Source organism: Corythoichthys intestinalis, chromosome 14 (genome assembly GCF_030265065.1).
Source record: "Corythoichthys intestinalis isolate RoL2023-P3 chromosome 14, ASM3026506v1, whole genome shotgun sequence".
Taxonomy (NCBI): domain Eukaryota; kingdom Metazoa; phylum Chordata; class Actinopteri; order Syngnathiformes; family Syngnathidae; genus Corythoichthys; species Corythoichthys intestinalis.
Window position 1 is genome coordinate 37,314 of NC_080408.1, and position 19,788 is coordinate 57,101.

Below are 19,788 nucleotides of genomic sequence, written 5' to 3' on the forward strand. Positions count from 1 at the left end.
TTTAGGAGGTTCCCTACCCGCTCCTCAAAAAAAATTTTAATTCCGGCTGCACGGCGCCCTTTGTCAGGGAGTTCTGGCAAAAAATTCTAGCCACTTTCACCAATGGATTAGATCCACTGGTGGTGGTGAAACATCCAACTTTAAATAAGCCTAACTTCCAAGCAAAATGTCATCAAAAGCCGTTGAACTTTGGCTTACATCCACTTTCAATTCATTATGTAAGGCGAATCTCTAACCTCTTACATTTGAAATGAGGCCATGTACACAAGACTCATACGCTGTAATATACGCATCATTCCACTATTACATTTAATTTGTGCATTCATGACAGGTGACAAAATGATTGCAAAAATGATCTTCTTTAACCAAATTGAAGAGCAAGGGTCCTTAATGAATATATATTCTTGTACCATACCATCCACTCATCTTGTGTGTCCTTTTGGGTAACATGAACAAGTAAGGAGTTTTTTAGAAAGGAGAAAAAAAAAAAAAAAAAAACTACAATCTGTTTCCGCTCGGAGGTGGCAAAAATTGTCTGAGTCCAACGATAAAATGAGTGCTTTCAGATTGTGTACATACATTACGCATATTGGATTCTATTATACACTGTCCAGCACTCTAGAAATATTGTTATGAAATGCTTCCCCATACCGTATTTGAACAGGTGAACTCGTCAAAGGATTTCAATTCATCGGTGTTGGTGAAGAATAGTCTTTAACTTAACGCAAATTTGGTGCCGTGGATATGAGGTTACAAGAAAGAACTCTGCCAACCTTAAGCAGGGGTTGGCAAAGCTTTTGGGCTGGGGAAACTCTCTTCCCCCGCCCTCCTCTACCCATGAAACACATGAGGCCATAAATGAGAGGCGGTTGCCATTCTTTGACAGAAAGCAATTTTGGAACGCTAAAATGAGGACACCTATTGCTGTAATGAAGCCTTTGTTGAATAAAATCCCAGCCTTCTACCCAGGCAGGCAACACTTGCACTTTTGAATTAAATGTGACCTGTTTGAGAAACACTGGTTTGGATATTTTCAAATATTTGAATTCTTAATCTCAAGCTTGGGTTAAAGAATTCAAAGCTCTTTTTAACAGTACGTGTTATAACACCAATCAATTCATATGTGAGCTGATATGAACGGGGGGGATAGGTATACCCTTTTAAAAAGTAGTAGTCAAGCAAGATACAATGGTGGGCTCCAGTGGTGCTTTGAAAACTTTTTAGAATTTGACAGTTTTTGAGCCTTGAACACAAACACACTTCAATATATAAAATATACCACTGAAGAAAATACTGTACACATTCAAAACAATGAATACGTGCCGACGAATATCGGATCTCTGCGTCTGTCTGAAAAACATTCTCTGCGGTCAGACGGCACGCTCCCTCCCTCCATTCGTTTCTCCGACAAGTCCGTTTCAAAAAAACTTCACGATTGATGGCTTTTTATACATGAAAGCGCGGCGTGTCAGATCAGATGCCTCCCTCTATCCGACATTTTCTCCAGAAGAGTCTCGCCGCTAACACCAGTCGGCGATGTAATCGAAATCGGAAAACATGTTCTGCTCGTCCGAACTGAGCGCCCGCGGCTCCCTCGGCGGAGTCAGGACGGGCGCCTCCGAGGTGAATTCCTCGTCAAAGTTGCTGACGTCGTTGGCGCCCAGGATGGTGGGCACGAAAGGGGGCTTGACTTTCTTGGACAGCAAACCGTTCCAGTCCACGTTCTGGACGCAAAGTCAGAGCAGAGAGAGAGCGAATCGTTAGACACTTTAAGCCATATTTAGAGTTCCTACGTCCAAATTTCCTCTGCGTGACGAGTATAAGAACACAATGCATCATAAAAGTTAGCTAAGGTCAGCAGCATTTTGGGGGGTAAAAGTCACACACATCATTCAGATACGGTGATGAGCAGTCAAAATCATGGTCGGGTCGGGTTTCAATTTCCAAATTCGGGTGAAGTCCACTATTGCGCTCGGCACTTCTTTGGACTCATCGGAGTAACGCTGAGCTAACGGCCTAGACTAGAAAGTAAGACTCAAAGAGCAGGGAGCGAGCAAACGAAATGTTTCATCAACTGAATTGATGGATGTTTGGAATTAGACCAATCAAATAAATGCTCCCCCACCCTGCGTCTGAAATATCACTGCCTTCTATAGCAGCATCCACCCATTCATCTATTTTGGGATTTAGACAACAACATGTCTTTTGTTTCATCCAGCCAGCCATCTGTTTTGGGATTCGGAGCACTTGTTAACATACCTCACTTTGTTTCAAACTTACAGCAGTTGTAAATGACCTTGTTCATAGTTTTATGGGTTTGTTATGGATTTCCATTTTTTCAGCATTCACAAGTTTTTTTTGAAGGGTAAAGGAAGGCAAATTGCCGCAAATCCTTGGGACTTCTGTAAAGAAAAAGGAAGTCATCAGAAAAGGTACTTCTCCCGCCGTGCGGTGCGGCCTGTGGCTCTGGCGGACAGGGCCACGCCTTGGCGGTGCGTCCCCTCTTCCCATCCCTGAAGGCTGCTTGATAGGGGCGCGCGTGGCCCGGGGGACCGCCCTGGATCCCGGGGAGGGGTGACGATGGCTCCTTTGCTGGGCTGCGGGAGGAGGGATGGGATGGGATGGGCTGGGCTGCGCCGGGCCCCCACCTCCCTCCCCTGGCTCGGGTGGGGGCCGCGGCGTCACCGTTCGTCTGTGTGGCTGTCGCGTGTCACACGTGGCTGGATGTGATTGGGCGCGCTCGGGGGGTGGGGGCGGTACCGGGATTGGCGATGGGGCGGCGTAGGGTCGGTCGCCGACGGGCTCACACTCACAAGGGATTCACACGATTACTGGTTTCTAGATCACAGAGCAGATTTGTTTACACTCCGCTCCTCCCAATCACTTAGCTTATAGACTCACCCACCTCCCCTTCTTTTCCTGGTCAACAGGCCCCCCACATGGTGTCGATCGGAAATACATCTAGCTGACGAAAGCGCCAACATATTCATAGTTAGTGTAGGCGTTCAATGTATTTCTTGTTTGTGTTTCTTTTCTTCTGTTCCCCCGTAAGCCCTTCCTGTTCGCTGCTTTGTCATAATAAATGACGTATGTTGAATGATCACAAGGGGAGTATTTCATACTCTCAGTGTGAAACATTAAAACTGTTCAGACCAACTTAGACTTCTATTCTCCGTGTCAAACAGCTGAACAGGACAGGTTTACAAAATAATAACGGTGCGTTGACAAAAGGGAGACAATGAAGCGTCGCCGTAATAAGCACAACTAATACAGTATTCAAAGCTACTGAAAGTTCCCGGCCCCTGGTTTTGAAAGGAACAAGGTTTGTGTAGAAGATTTTGGCTTGTAAATATGTTCATTATCAAGCACGTGCAGAGGGTGCTTGTGTACCTGGCCCTACATGCCCAAAGTGCCCCTTTTGACCGGGCTTTTTTTTTTTTTTTTTTTTTTTTTTTTAAATTTTGGTCCTTGTGTGTGCTGGCCGACTGTGCGGACACGCCACGAGTACTTTACTTAAACACCTTAAAAAAAAAGGCGTCTGTGTGCCGCTAAGCCGGCGCATAACCCAGTTGTTCCCCTTTCACCTGGGCATGTGGCGAGGAGTCCGAGGACATCTGGCAGTTGGAAACAAACGGTCTGACCGTTATGAACCGTGTTTGAGCAAATAGTGAAAATTATTACACCAGGTTTATTGTGGGGATTTAAAAAAAAAAAACATCATTTTCTCTTAATTTTTCCCACTTTAATAATTCAATCCCCCTCTGTGGCTATTTCGATCCGTGTGTCTCTACTAGGCAACCATATTTGTCCATTCTCTTCACTTTATCTAGAAAGGTACACATCTTTAAGTTCTCATTTTAATCTAATATTTGCAATCTGTCCCTTTTTTTCCCATTTTCTGTCATTCCAGCGTTTGTATGAATCTTAACGTGATCATTTTGTAATTCCATGACCACGTATTTTGTGGTGAAATTTAGATTTTTGGATTGTTCCTGCTGATCCCCCTTGTTAAGTGTTCTCTTTTCACAACAATATTGAGAAATAAATGAAGAAATCTTAAAAAATACAAGCCAGCGGGGAATCTGATTTTTGAAATGGAAGATTTCATTATTCAGACTGCCTCGTAAGGAAAGGAAGTGAACGTGGCTGCTAAAGGCACCTGCCCCTCCATCGGTCTGTGCGCGGCCCTGTTCATTATACAGTGGTACATCTACATACGAATTACAGTAATTTGTTCCAAGACCTTGTTTGTAAGTCGAAATGTTTGTATGTGGAGCAGGAATTTCCCATAAGAATACATTATAATTCCATTCATTCGTTCCACAGCCCAAAAATCTACACTAAATGCCAGGTTGTTTGCATGTTAGTGTTTTGGATCTCCCTGGCGGCGATTTGCAATTTGCTGTTTTTATGATCAGGCATATTTTGGCCACCTAAAGAAAGCTAAGACCTACGTTTTCATAGAAAGAAAATAAGAAGGCAACGCGTTGATGAAGAGAAAGTTTTGGTCTAATTCGGGACAGGCATCATTATTGTTCTAAAAGGACTATCTGCAGTGATATCCATTCTTCTAGTCACACCAGCTCAGTGCTTTTTTACAAAATCCTTAAGAGATACTGCTGTTACTATTGCAAAAAGCAATTACAACTTACAAGAGCAACACAAACACATTATGTGTTTTGCCTAGTGTACCTGAACGCACCGCGGGGCTGACGGCAGAGTGAGAGAGTGCAGTTGGGTTTCTCTTTTCACGTCTTATTGTTGCTATCAATTGGGGACGCGGGTTTTGTTGCACAAGTTCTGAATGAAATGATTTAAAACCTGACAAAGTTGGTGATCTCTTTGGTGATGGCACCAGAATAATAATTCTCACCTTAACGTATGGACTGGCGGACAGAGGTCGTCGGAGTATTGTGAAGCAGTTCATGGGTGTGCACCCCACGCTCATATCATTCCATCATTCCATTTTCATTTCAGTGGTAAGCCTCACCTTTTTTCTTTTCTCATCACCAGCTTTAACATTCTTGGAACCCATGTCATGTTGATTTCTCTCACAAGAAAATCCACCGTGCATCAGTCAGTCTTGCGGGAAAACAATGAAAGTGCGACGCTTTCACGAATCGTCGTATTTTGAGCATTTCGTCGGATGTAGAAACAAATGGCGTGTCAAATTTGACGTCGGCTGTCGAAAAGATGGTGCGTCGAAGCGATTTTATGTCAAGACGCCACTGTATTCCGCTAAATGAAAGATCCGTTCTCTCTGCTAATTTTCGCTAACACTAGAGGGTACTGTTGCCCTACTAAATAATGGTGCTTCGTCAACAATGATCCTATAAGTGTTAAGTGTTGTTTGAAATAACTTAATGGCCTATTTTCATGTGTATATATTTTTAAAAAAATACTATGCAAGGTTAAAAGGTCATATACATATATATTTATAGTTATTGCGCTCAAAGTAGTTTACATCAAGGATGGAAATAAAAGATGCTCTCTCTAAGTGATGGTTTGGAACTTTTTAACTGGGATGCTACACTGGTATAGCTCCATTTTGTTCCAATTTGTTATTTTCATTCATCCATCGATCTATCTTGTAACTTTGACCACTATTGTAGATTTTTTCATAATTACATTTTGTATACAGTAGGTAGCCTCCAATCTCATCAATAACACAAACTGAGTGCAAACAATTCTCCAGTAGAGACTAGGCATTTTGAGCACACAGGAAAAGAACAGAATTCCTCACCCTGAAGAACAAGTGTTTTTTGACCTCCTCTGCATCCTGTTCTCCCGCGCCCAAACGGCGCTCGGGGCTTCTTCTCAAAAGCTGGACGGGCGGCCGAAGGAAGAAGGAACGTCAGCAAAAGCCGGCGTTGGGAGCGGCCGGACGGCGGCGGGCTTCGCTACGGACGTACCCTCCTCATGACGGAGATGGCTTCCGTGGAGAGGAATCTCGGGTAGCGCACTTCGTCGTTGACGATGCTGTCGAACACCTCTTCCTCGTCGTCGCCGGGGAAGGGCGACTGCGAAGGACGTACGCTAAGTCGGCGTTCGCGAGGAGAGGCGGGCGGCCTGCCTGAGAAAAAGGCACTCACCTCCCCGACGAGCATCTCAAAAATGAGCACTCCGAGCCCCCACCAGTCCACGGCGCGGGTGTACGACGTTTCCGTCAAGACCTCGGGGGCCAAAAACTCCGGCGTGCCGCAGAAAGTGCTGGTTCTGTCCCTGAAGCCCATCCCTCCAAACCACACCGACAATAGTAATGCAACTTAGCCAAACGCCGTCGCTTTCATTTTACCTTCTTTGCAAAGGCCAAAGTCTGCAATCTTCACATATCCTTCCGTGTCCAGGAGCAAGTTATCCAGCTTCAAGTCTCTGCCAAACAAAATGTCTCATCCATTTCTTTTGGAACATCGGATGACACAAGTACCCACCGCACTTTCTTCAGTATAATGCAACATTTTGTGCATTTTTTCCAGACAACAAATCGCACCTGAGAATATGTCGCACCGGCCCAAAAAAATGCACAATGTAGACTTGCCCTGAGTAAAAGCTGTATCTTGTGGGGGAATTTGATCTCAACAGAAAACAAGAACAGATACTTTACATGATAGAAATTCAAAACAGGCCGTCTGTTAACGGGCCATTTTTACAGTGACTGAGATAACTAAGCACAAAAAGAAATGGAAATTTCACTCCAAATCACTAGCAGATCCATTCAGTATGACATCTGAGCCAGTCCAGAAATAGAGGGCCCTGTCTGTTGTCAAACATATTAGTCGCAGGCCCAGCACAACCAGGAAAAGAACAGGGACGCAAAACTACGTGTTGACTTATAGTCCGTTTAGCAGTACTTAGGGATTGGGAATAAGCTCCATTTCCAGTCCCCAAAATGATTGCAATTTTAGATATGGAATGACATTTTGCCTATTCACCTTTAACATAGCGGGCACGTGTGTGGATCTCCACCGTCCCGGCCGGCGGCAGACATCGAGCAAATGCGCGCTCGCTGCAAACAGTGGCCCGTCCGCCCCCGTCATTTCGCATAGGTTTTGCTCTCACGCCTTACTTTCAAAAGAGTTGACGGGCTGGAAATGGAATGCCACTGGTAGGGAAATAGAAATTGCCACGCAGCTAACCAATATAAGGGGGTCCGTCTTCCACGCACGCACGCACGCACGCACGCACGCACGCAAATGATACCGCAGAACGGGACATTCAAAATAGTAGTTCCCCAAAGCACTCACCCACCTGTACACAATTTTGTGGTCGTGTAAATATTGTAATCCCAACACGACGCAAGCGGCATAAAATCTGGGGGGAAAAAAATAATAAACAGTCTCAATCAGTTCAATTCACATGAAACTACATTCAAAAAATAAGGATTTTGTATTGTCAGTTCTCATTTCAAATGCCAACTTGTCTATCAAATGGGAAATGACAATTTTGTTGGCCATCCCGTTTGACACGGCTTCACTGTGAATTTCAAGTTGGGACACGCCGGACGGCAGAGCGGCGACGCGACATTTCGCACTTACGTGGCCCGCGGCTCAGAGAAGACGTCGGCGTGGATGTGCATCATGAGGTCGCCTCCCGCCGCGTACTCCATGACAAAACATACGTGCTCGCGCGTCTGGAAGCAGGCAAATAAATTGACCAGGAACGGGTGGCGCACGCTGTTCACCGTCTCGAAGATCCGCTTCTCGCACATCAGACTAGAACACGGAGGGGAATTGGACGTCCGTCGACGGCACCCGAACGCGATCGTCGGGTCGTTACCTGTCCACTTCGTCGCGAGCCACGATGTCGCCTTTCTTCAAAGCTTTGATGGCAAACATTTCACCTGTACTTTTATACTCTGCTAATAACACCTGTAAAACACAGAGTGGTCGTACAGCAGATGAGCACAAGATGGAAAGAAATTCTCCTTCTACCTCAACATTATAACTGGGACTGTTCTTAAAAAAAAAAAAAAGAGGACGTCAGGTGGCAAACTCCAGTCCCGGCCAGATTGGACCCCAAAACTTAGGGGGGGAGAGACGAGTCTTAAGCCCCGGGTGTCGTTCCAGTGGTTGCTTTTAGGGAATAAGATAAGCGTTTGTCTCGTCGTTTTGTTGACACTGACCTTTCCAAAGTGTCCGCGCCCAAGGACCGCCACGCATTTGAAGTCTTTGAGGCTAAAGTGGAACTGCTCTTCTTCCCTGAAAAATATCCCAGAGAACAGCTCACTACAAAGTCATCTCGGGTGGAACACGGGTACCGGCGTTAAACCGTTGTTCAACCGGACGTGGCAGTTAGGAAGGATAAGAAATTGCAGAAACTTTGCAAACTTTCGGGTGAATTGTAATCTTCAAAATTCACGTGCCCATCTCTTCTCGTTGCCTTCCCGTCCTTAAACTGGGAAGCTTACCATTCGGATATTTCAAGCGCTTTAGCTAGAGATTTCCACATTTGTTTCGGTGAAGAGCGTTTTCAGAAACCAGGCGAGTGAAAGCGGAACATTCGCCTCCCCTCCCTCCCCCGATGTCGAAACGGCAGCGGCGGCAGACGCTCGTCGGCGAGTCTACCTTATCTCCGCGTCTTCGGGGAAGGCCGCGAGCTCCGAGTCCGGATGCCGAAGCGCCGTCTCCGCCGCCGGGTCCCGATCGGGCTTCGCCGCCACGCTGTTCCTTTTGTTCAGGAAGTCGAACGAGGCCAGCGCGTCCTGAAGGGAGGAACGGCCGAGCTCAACCGCGGAAAGGCTACGCGACGATCCGTTCGTCGGCGCCGACAGACGTGCGATCCGTTCCAAGAGGGCCCGGCAGAGGATCATACCGCACGTACCAGTTGTTCCAGTACGGTGCTACCTTTACTTACGAACCCCTCTACAAGTGTCATTTTCAGGTTACGACGTGGTAAATCATTGCCTCTTGTGAAAGAAATTTCAGGTTCCCTGAGGCAAAAATACTATACGGTGGTGGTGGTGCACGATATCCATTTTTTGAAACCGATAAGTTCCTGTTCCTCAAGGCCGATACCGATATAATAACTGATATTATATTTAATTTTTTAATGAATATCAATCGGTCAACATCGTTGACGATGTGTTCCCTGAAAAATGAGCACTGATCTAAAACAAACATAAACCCAACAGGTATTGTGCTTTGTCAGCAGATAAAACATTTGGTGCAACAGGAGAAGAGACTATTGTGGTCTTGGTCCATGAAACAACTTTCTTAACCTGGCAATTATAGAGCAGCAAGCCTATCAATAACTAAAAGGCCTCTCAATAACTTGTAAACATAACACTGTAAAATGCAAACATTTGCTAATTGCCATAGTAAGGTTTATAACCTTCCCATGGGCTCACCACCTGTGGGAGGGGCCAAAGGGGTCGGGTGCGCAGAGAGTTGGGCAGCAGCCAAAGGCGGGGGCCTTGGCGGTCCAACCCCCAGCTGCAGAAGCTAACTATTGGGACATGGAATGTCGCCTCTCTGGCAGGGAAGGAGCCTGAGCTGGTGTGTGAGGCAGAGAAGTTCCGACTAGATATAGTCGGACTCTCCTCCACACACAGCTTGGGTTCTGGTACCAATCCTCTCGAGAGGGGTTGGACTCTCTTCCACTCTGGAGTTGCCCACGGTGAGAGACGCCGAGCAGGTGTGGGCATACTTATTGCCCCCCGGCTTGGTGCCTGTACGTTGGGGTTTTCCCCGGTAGACGAGAGGGTAGCCTCCCTCCGCCTTCGGGTGGGGGGACGCGTTCTGACTGTTGTTTGCGCTTATGCACCAAACAGCAGCTCAGAATACCCACCCTTTTTGGAGTCCTTGGAGGGTGTGCTGGAAAGCGCCCCCTCTGGGGACTCCCTCGTTCTACTGGGGGACTTCAACGCTCACGTGGGCAATGACAGTGAGACCTGGAGGGGCGTGATTGGGAGGAACGGCCCCCCCGATCAGAACCCGCGTGGTGTTCTGTTATTGGACTTCTGTACTCGTCACGGTTTGTCCATAACGAACACCATGTTCAAACATAGGGATGTCCATATGTGCACTTGGCACCAGGACACCCTAGGCCGCAGTTCAATGATCAACTTTGTAATCGTGTCATCGGACTTGCGGCCACATGTTTTGGACACTCGGGTGAAGAGAGGGGCGGAGCTGTCAACTGATCACCACCTGGTGGTGTGTTGGCTCCGATGGCGGGGAAAGTTGCTGGCCAGACCTGGCAGGCCCAAACGTATTGTGAGGGTCTGCTGGGAACGTCTGGCAGAATCCCCTGTCAGAAAGAGTTTCAACACCCACCTCCGGCAGAACTTCTCCCTTGTCCCGGGGGAGGTGGGGGACATTGAGTCTGAGTGGGCCATGTTCCGCACCTCCGTTGTTGAGGCGGCCGATCGGAGCTGTGGCCGTAAGGTGGTTGGTGCCTGTCGTGGCGGCAATCCCCGAACCCGCTGGTGGACACCAGCGGTAAGGGATGCCGTCAAGCTGAAGGAGGAGGCCTATCGGGCCTTTTTGGCCTGTGGGACTCCGGAGGCAGCTGACGGGTACCGGCTGGCCAAGCGGACCGCGGCTTTGGCGGTCGCCGAGGCAAAAACTCTGACATGGGAGGAGTTCGGTGAGGCCATGGAAAACGACTTCCGGACGGCTTCGAGGAAATTCTGGTCCACCATCCGGCGTCTGAGGAGAGGAAAGCATTGCACTATTAACACTGTGTATAGTGAAGATGGTGTACTGCTGACCTCGACTCGGGACGTCGTGAGTCGGTGGAGAGAATACTTCGAAGCCCTCCTCAATTCCACCGACACGCCTTCTTTTAAGGAAGCAGAGTCTGGGGACTCTGAGGTGGGCTCTTCGATCTCTGGGGTTGAAGTCACTGAGGCGGTTGGTTCGCTCCTCGGTGGCAAGGCCCCGGGGGTGGATGAGATCCGCCCGGAGTTCCTAAAGGCTCTGGATGTTGTAGGGCTGTCATGGCTGATACGCCTCTACAACATCATGTGGACATCGGGGACAGTGCCTCTTGATTGGCAGACCGGGGTGGTGGTCCCCCTTTTTGGGGACCGGAGGGTGTGTTCCAATTATAGAGGAATCACACTCCTCAGCCTCCCCGGTAAAGTCTATTCAGGGGTGCTGGAGAGGAGGGTCCATCGGGAAGTCGAATCTCGGATTCAGGAGGAGCAGTTTGGTTTTCGTCAGGGCCGTGGAACAGTGGACCAGCTCTACACCCTCAGCAGGGTCCTCGAGGGTGCATGGGAGTTCGCCCAACCAGTCTACATGTGTTTTGTGGATTTGGAGAAGGCGTTCGACCGTGTGCCTAGGGGAATCCTGTGGAGGGTGCTCTGGGAGTACGGGGTACCGAGCCCCTTGGTAAGGGCTGTTCGGTCCCTGTACGACCGGTGTCAGAGTCTGGTCCGCATTGCCGGCAGTAAGTCGAATTTGTTCCCAGTGAGGATTGGACTCCGCCAAGGCTGCCCTTTGTCACCGATTCTGTTCATAATTTTTATGGACAGAATTTCTAGGCGCAGCCGAAGCGTTGAGGGTTTCCGGTTTGGTGACCTCAGCATTGCATCTCTGCTTTTTGCAGATGATGTGGTGCTGTTGGCTTCATCAAGCCATGACCTCCAACTCTCACTGGGAAGGTTCGCAGCCGAGTGTGAAGCGGTTGGGATGAAGATCAGCACCTCAAAATCCGAGACCATGGTCCTCAGCCGGAAAAGGGTGGCATGCCCTCTCTGGGTCGGGGATGAGATCCTGCCCCAAGTGGAGGAGTTCAAGTATCTTGGGGTCTTGTTCACAAGTGAGGGTGGGAGGGAGCGGGAGATTGACAGGCGGATCGGTGCAGCGTCTGCAGTGATGCGGACTCTGCACCGGTCCGTTGTGGTGAAGAAGGAGCTGAGCCAAAAGGTGAAGCTCTCGATTTACCAGTCGATCTACGTTCCTACCCTCACCTATGGTCACGAGCTGTGGGTCGTGACCGAAAGAACAAGATCCCGGATACAAGCGGCCGAAATGAGTTTCCTCCGCAGGGTGTCCGGGCTCTCCCTTAGAGATAGGGTGAGAAGCTCGGTCATCTGGGAGGGGCTTGGTGTCGAGCCGCTACTCCTCCGCGTTGAGAGGAGCCAGTTGAGGTGGCTCCGGCATCTGGTTCGGATGCCTCCTGGACGCCTCCCTCGAGAGGTATTCCGGGCATGTCCCACCGGCAGGAGGCCCCGGGGTCGACACAGGACACGCTGGAGACATTATGTCACTCGGCTGGCCTGGGAATGCCTTGGAATCCCGCCGGAGGAGCTGGCTGAAGTGGCTGGGGAGAGGGAAGTCTGGGCTTCCCTGCTAAAGCTGCTGCCCCCGCGACCTGACCCCGGGCTAAGCGGAAGATAATGGATGGATAATGGATGGAGGTTTATAACACAGTGAAAGAAAAATACGGCCTCTAGAATAGTAACAAAACTTTGCATAATGGCAAAACATGAGTGGAAACAAACGGACACATCCCAATCCGACACCAAAAATATTATTAAAAGGACCGATAACATATATTGTTATTGGATTTACTGGGATGACGTCATAATTCCTATTATCGGACCGATAATTATCGTGCACCTCTATATAAAATACTGTAAAAGATGTACTTCCTGCTTTTAAATGTCGCGCCATGTGATAGCGTTGCCCTATTGGCCATAATAATTCACATCGTGCCTCCGTAGTGGAATTCTCCTTCCTACTGGCCAATTGCAGTTTCAATTTGGGTGTCGCGGTACGATGACGCGTACAGACGTGACGGTCTTATTGTCGATAGCGTGTCGACGACGTCCTACCCATATGTACGCGAGGCTTCTCGCGTTCATATGGGGTTTTTTAAGCCCGCAGATGGTTCATTACATTAGTAGCACATTAGGCGTTGAGTGAGTTAGGCGCCATCGATCGCGCGAGAGAGAACATTGCCTCACCCGAAAGGTAAAATACCTTTTTTTCTTTGTATTTTGTTCTATTATCAACTTGATTATTAACTGTTAGGTATACGGTCGATATCGCGAATATAGAACTAGATGCGAAATGACAGATTCGCTGGCGTCGGCTAACGGCCGCCATCTTAAAGCGGTAGACGCCTCCATTACAATCAACAGTATGAAAAGACCTTCAAATTATAATCAATAGAAGTATTGATACTCGTGCTTTGTCGTAGCTCCCGGCTAAGGTACGTGTATGGCAAAAGAATGTGTTAATGTTTTCTCCGTGAGCTTTAGAAAAATAAACATCGATGTGAAAGTGCACTCCTTCATCACATTCAAGTTCAAAGACTGGCAAGTTCAAAATAGCCCTGTGAGAAGTTCACACAATTCATTATATTTCATATTAATGGTAGTAATAATAATGATTCATTTTAAATTCATATTATTTTAAAAATCATCCAGAAGACATTAATACGAACTAATAACTTTTTAAACTTGAAATTTTTAGACCCCGCCTAATTTTTTTTTACCCTGCCTCTTAAAAGAATCGGACTCGAGAATCGTTCAAAACCGGAATCGAAACATGGGATCGGAATCAAATTCAAACAATGCCCAACTCTACTGGCAATTGCAATTTTTAAACGTTTTTACTAGGGCTGCAGCTATCGAATATTTTAGTAATCGAGTAATCGACTGAAAATTCTATCGATTAATCGAGTAATCGGATAAAACCAATATATTTTTAGGTGAAGAGCAATTATAAATATACATGAGAAAACAAGACATTTCATCTAATCTTGATCCATTTTCAGTCAATCAATGTCTTTATTTTCGATGTATATTGTTGAAAACGGTCAACAATTGCATCTCAGATGTAACTAGAATAAAAAAAGACTAATTCACTGCTTTCACTCAAAAAACTTAGATCTTATTAAAGAAAAAAAAAAAATATATATATATATATATATATATATATATATGTCTTACCTAAAAATGCCGTTACGCTTGATAACACACATCACTTAAAAGTTAGGATTTTTTTCCCACGTGTTTCAATTGAATTTCTCTTTGTGTCAAGCCATTTTTAAGTTCTAGTTAAGTTTTAAGTTAGTCTAAACCAGTACTTCTCAAATAGTGGGGCGCGCCCCCCTGGGTGGGCGCAGAGCGATGCCAGGGGGGGGCGCATGTGTCCTCGGGGAACATGCTTTTTTCTTTTTTTTTGCCGGACTGGAATAAAGTGTACTTGCACATCCACTCAGTGGGTGGCAGTGGCGCTCTCATTTTCAGAGTGCGTGCAGTATTTTTGAACTAAGGAAGAGCACTCAGCACACAGAAAACAGATATGAAGAGCAGTGCGCCGCCGCCGTTTTCGAAAGCCGTTTTCCGACCGGACTCTCTCACGCAGCGATCCACTGTCTTGTCCGGTTCTCACGTCGCCGCCCGAGAAGTGCCATTTTCGGCTTGGGATCGTCACGACGACCGCCCTCACCTACGGTTCTACCTCGGCCGCCGAGAATGCGCTTTTTTCGTGCCGTTTGCCTTTTAGCTTTGACTTTTAATACAGTGGGGTGATGAGGAAAGACTACTGTTTACTGTGTCTGAAAATAATTATAGCGGACAGCCAGAAGCCAAATCAATTAAGAGGCCACTTAAAGACATTCGACCCCAATCTCATTGATAAGCCGCTTGATTGTTTTTCAGCGAAAACGTGCCGAATATTGCCAACAATAGTCCTGCTTTGTCAGTGTTAAATCAGTAAACCAGTGAGCATTGTTAGCATGCTCATTGCAAAATGACTCCACACCATTGCAAAGGAGGTAATACTGAGTGTGAGCAGCAAAAATAAAAACTGTCCTTCTGTCCAAGGACACTTTTTTTCCCCTTTATTCATTTTTGTTTTTTCGGTCAAATTTTTTGGCATATTGTCCTCATGAGTAAATGTTTCTAATCAATTTGAATTTGTTATTATTTACGGATTTTATTACATTTTATTTTTCTGTATCAAATGGTCAAAAATACCTTGAGTGTATTTTTACAGTTTGAATGTGACTTTTTTTTTTTTTTTTAATTCAGGCAAATTGATGCACGTCAAGTCTTCTCTGTTACAAACAAAACAATGTTAATAAAGTTATACTTTATTATAAGTTGATCTGTTACTTTTTTTCTTTATTAGAAAAAAAGGACACAATGTTAGGCAGATGCGTATTTATAATAGTAATTTTATAGACGAATAATACTATTTACAGTGGCGGCGGAGAGTTTGTGGGGGGCGCGAAACATTTACTTCTTGCTTGGGGGGGCGTAACAGAAAATAATTGAGAAGCACTGGTCTAAACTCTAAGTCCTGATAGGATTTGGAGTTTTTGCAGTGTTACAGGCTGTATTGGAGCACATTACGGACCAGTGCTACTTGGTGTTTTATCCAGCAATGACTACTGAGCTAAAATTGATAGTTAGCATGATTAAGTTTTTATTTTACACCCTCATCACTCCACAATGCTATGTTATGTTAAAACCTGAATGTAAGACACGTTAGCCACGCATCGACAGTGGTCATAATTAATTGTAACCTAGCCCTCCGCAGGGGTAACGTTACGTGAGCTAGTAGCGACAGTCACGTTAATCTTATTTATTAGCGCTTAGCGCGCTTTATTAGCGCTTAGCGCTCTACTGCTTTAAGATGGCGGCGGTTTACTAACGCTGCCCAGATGCGGCCGAGTCTGTCAAATCGCATCTAGTTCAACATACATGTGATCTCTATGAGACTCAGACGCTACCTGTACCAACGTAGCATCGTGTGGGCTAGTATTTAGCAACGTCGGCGTCGTTTGTGTCGGCTGCAGTAAGTTTTTTTTTTCCTTCTTCCTCTCCGCACGTGACAGCGCGTTGTCCCGCATTAAAAGTAGTCCGAGCAAAACGTGATGCTTAGAGCTGTCAAAATAAACCATTACTCGAGGTGAATAAAATTACTCGGATCAGTTTTTAAACTCGAGTTACTCCAGTTGCTCGAGTACTCGTTTCAGCTCTAGTTTTTACAACTGACAATGTGTACTTCTTAGATTTCAGGTTAAAGGCCAACATGTGTTGAGTTAAAAAAAATAAATAAATCTAAGGACAAACACATTTCAAGTCGCGGAAATTAGCCAACACCACACATGGCCAGATTTCATTTTAAGATAAAATGTTTGGTGGTTGTTCCCCCTCCCCAATCCCATCAGAAATGAGCTTCCTTTTGATTACCGACACCAAATTGAGCCACTTTGAAGCGAAGCGGACGGAGTGATTACACTTTGCCACTTGCTCGATGGCTCCAAAAGTTGAACGGATCCATATTTTGTTTCCAAAACGAAAGAAATTCAGAGGGAGCGGACCGCGGCCGGCGCGTAGCCACCGAGGTTCTCGTCAAATACCTGTACTTCTTCCTTATCGGGCAACGTGTCGCGCCGCCGCTCCTGCGGTTCGCGGACTGCGTCGAGCGCCGGGTAGTACTTGGGTCCCGGGGCGGGCTCTCTGTCAAAGTCCAGCTTGGTCACGAACGAGGCGCTGCGGACGGAGACGCGGTTGAAAGGCGACGGTCACGCGCCCCGGAACGGAGCGGTAACTCGGCTTGCCTGCTAGGCGCGGGCGAACCGGGGACGCCGCCGGACCCGGTCTCGGCCGCCTGCGGACTGAAGGAGTTGGAGCTGACCGTCGGGACGGCTCTTCTCACCAGACGGCCCCACGTGGCGATGTTGATGTTCATCTGAGGGGCTCGCAGGAAAGTCTTACCTGGCGAGAGAAAGGCAATTAAGCCCGAAGCCGGCCCGGCCCCCGCAAAAAGCCGCTCGCTCACCTTGTTGCTTTGAGAAAATCTTCTTTTGTCTTTGCAACTTGGGTCGTCTCTCGATGACGGGATTAAAAAAGGTGACCTAAAGGAGAGACGCCAAGGAGTTGGAACGATCGGAGGAGCGAGTACGAGCGCGGGCGGGCCTCGGCCGACCTCGGCGAAAAGCATCCCCTGCGGCTCCAAGTACAAACACATGCCGTGACGCTGGTTGTCCAGGAAGTCCTCCAGACGTAGGAACTTGACGGCGCAAAGGGAGCGCCAGTCACGCCAGTACACCGAGATCTCCAGCTCCCGCGACTAGAAAGCCGGGGAGCGAGGGGGACGAGAGGCCGACTCGTGAGCTAGCCGTCGGTCGGACGGGCGCGCGCGCGTGGTACGTTACCCTGTCCAGCTCCAACGTAAACTTGTGGTCCCAGGCCTGGTTGCTGACCGGCCTCCAGCTGGTCTGACCCACCACCGTGTTGTCTAACTTTAAAACGGCACTAATCTCATCTGAGGAAAGAAGCAGAAACTCCCCAGGAAAAAGCCTGCCGGCCGGCCATTTCTTCTTACTCACAGTACTTACTGGAGAGCTCTTCGCTTTTGGTCACGTTCCGCGAGCTGACGCCGCGGTTGCGGTTGGCTCTGCTAATGAAAGACGAGCGCGTTTCGCCGGGACTCCAGCCGGGTAGGGGGACGGAGGCGGCTTTGGAGCGGCCGGGAACATTTTCCAGAAGGTCTTGACAGCCCATGAGCCTGACGTCTAAGGTACCTGGTAGGGTAGCCGAGGCCCCGAAAATATCACCCCGTGAAAAAAGGGCAATTTGCCACCCGGCTTTGGGCTCGCCCGAGGCACCTGTGAGCGCAGCGGGCTTGGTCACCGTGCTGTACTGGTTTTGTGCAGAGATGATGCCGGATCGCGGGCTGAGGACCGGCGTGGACAAAAGTGACAGTTCTTCCACGATGCCGCCGTTGCGCGGGTGGTTCTTGGGCAGTTCGCCGAGGCGCCGCTCCAACGAGTGGCGCAGGAGGTCCAGCTTTTGGCTGGATTCGTTGAAGCGAGCCTGGGCCTGTCAAAGAAAATGAATTCTTTTTTTTCTTTCACTTTCATCCATTTTAGTGTCCTATTTCAGCGTTCGTCGCTCGCTATTTCATTTAACATCCTATTTTATCTGAGCGCGGTCACCTTACACGCGTGACAGACCTGTTCATCGGAAGCACTTTCTTATGCTGTCGCGTCCACGGCCAAAAAATGGTCCACGTGATCAAGAGTACGAGACACCGGATAGTACTTCAGAGCTTGTAGCAAAGTACCGACACGGAAGCTATCCCATGGCAAAAAAAAAAAAACAACTCAAAGAGATATCGCCAAAGGCATAACGGATAGGAAAGCCGTCATCTGTCAAGGAAGCGATACATCTCAAACTAGGAATAATATTTGTACGCCGTTGTCGGCGAAATGAACAATTCCCTCGGAGCCGTCGTTCCGACCGACGGCTCGGACGCCTATCGCCCTCGATACCGGCCGACGTGTTGAGAGATGAGTTTTGAAATGACGGTTACCATTAGCCTGCGGTACATTTAAGTAGAGACGGGTCCACGTATATCGGTATCGGCCTTTTTTAATCCGACGGGCCGATAGGACAAAAATCCATTTACGACTGGGTTATTGCGGCTCGGATGCGGCCGGCGGCGCCTCTCTCTCCCGCGTCCTCCGATTGGTTAAATGGTCACGGTAAAGGGCGTTACGTGCCTTTCCGCCCTCAAAGCGCTTCCGTCTACCTACTGCTGACGTAGCAATGTGGGAATTAGTATCTTGCTCAAGGATACCTAGACGAGGTCGTGTGGTTTACTGGTGAAAACGATTTCAGAGTTATTTATTTCACCTTTTTTCCCCCAACTTTATCAGAGATGTTTCTGAGTCAGGCAATTCTGGAGCTATTATTTTCTATTTGTGTGATACAAGAAAAACGCCTTTGGCGTTTTCATCAAGTTCAGTAGGATTCAAATTTGGTGAACATCGGCTCCAAAGATCTATCGTCGGCCCCTCCGACTACTGATAATCGGTACGGGTCACGAAAACGGTCCGTCTCTACATCAAAGCGGGAATATCATCTAGGTTATCTTTGAAATATTGACGATTACCTCTAAATGTGCCCTTTTCTCTGTGACTTTTCCCGTGCCCAGGAGTTTCATAACGTTCTTGGCTCCCTCCGCCACCGCGGACTCAATCCTGGCGTGGTGACACAACTCCTCCACCCGAAGGTCCAAAGGGCTGATGACGGCCTTGTCTGGAGGAGGACGAGCGACAACTTGAGCGGCTGGCGGTCCAATGACGGACGGAACCCGAAAGACCCGCGCTTTACCCATCACGTCGTTGTTCTCGAAGCTCAGCTCGTTGGACTGGCTGGCCTTGAGGATCTGCATTCTGATGAACTCGATCTTCATCTTACTGTCCTGAAGCAACTGCTGCGCCGTCGCCAGTAATTTGCGATCCTAGGCGCAAAAGGAGAAATTTAAACCAAAAAAGCAACCTCTCCGATAGGAGCAATTTCCTCCCTCCCCGACGTCAAAAGGAGGAGGGCTATTTCTCGGCAGAAGCCTACGATAGCTTACGTCATGGCTTGGGCTAACCGTTATTCACAAAGCGGTCAAAGAGTCAGATGAATTTGCCATCATTTTGGAAAAAATATCACTGTGTTCACTAGAATCCAGAAGAAGCATTCTTTACGTTGGATTTCAAAACTGCCTTTATATCAATATCCATGCTAATTATGGAGTTTGAATTTACAAGTGCAAAAATACAAATACAGTGGTACCTCTACATTCAAACCGAATTTGTTCCAGGACCTGGTTTGTATGTCAAGCGGGATTTTTCTGGTAAGAATACATTACAATTTGATTCATTTGTTCCACACGCAGCCTAAAAACCTCCGTCAAATTCTTCATCATTAAATACCGCAGGTACAATTACAAATGGCAAAACAAATCAATTATAAATACAAATGTAATAATATAACGAATGGGTTTCTAATGTGGCGGTCGGTTGCCTTTTGCGCGCCGC

General features: G+C 47.5%; 1 protein-coding gene across 4 annotated transcripts in view; it reads right to left on the reverse strand.

Annotated features, from left to right (window-relative positions):
* Positions 1-295: 295 nt before the first annotated feature.
* The window catches only part of pkn2a (protein kinase N2a), a 61,635-nt gene continuing 42,142 nt past the window's right edge, over positions 296-19,788 (reverse strand). For 3 of the 4 annotated variants that reach the window (XM_057857401.1, XM_057857400.1, XM_057857398.1), the window contains exons 5-23: positions 19,091-19,220; positions 18,870-19,015; positions 17,581-17,794; positions 17,311-17,496; positions 17,128-17,237; positions 16,899-17,042; positions 16,752-16,827; positions 16,531-16,687; positions 16,330-16,462; positions 8,565-8,701; positions 8,123-8,198; positions 7,777-7,868; positions 7,536-7,712; positions 7,249-7,311; positions 6,296-6,372; positions 6,093-6,235; positions 5,913-6,020; positions 5,744-5,824; positions 296-1,724 (exon numbers count right to left, since the gene is read on the reverse strand). In XM_057857401.1, the coding sequence (XP_057713384.1) occupies positions 1,521-1,724; positions 5,744-5,824; positions 5,913-6,020; positions 6,093-6,235; positions 6,296-6,372; positions 7,249-7,311; positions 7,536-7,712; positions 7,777-7,868; positions 8,123-8,198; positions 8,565-8,701; positions 16,330-16,462; positions 16,531-16,687; positions 16,752-16,827; positions 16,899-17,042; positions 17,128-17,237; positions 17,311-17,496; positions 17,581-17,794; positions 18,870-19,015; positions 19,091-19,220 (2,454 nt within the window). In that variant the 3' untranslated portion in view covers positions 296-1,520. The remainder of the gene's footprint in view (positions 1,725-5,743; positions 5,825-5,912; positions 6,021-6,092; positions 6,236-6,295; positions 6,373-7,248; positions 7,312-7,535; positions 7,713-7,776; positions 7,869-8,122; positions 8,199-8,564; positions 8,702-16,329; positions 16,463-16,530; positions 16,688-16,751; positions 16,828-16,898; positions 17,043-17,127; positions 17,238-17,310; positions 17,497-17,580; positions 17,795-18,869; positions 19,016-19,090; positions 19,221-19,788) is intronic. The other variant, XM_057857399.1, reaches the window with a different exon arrangement.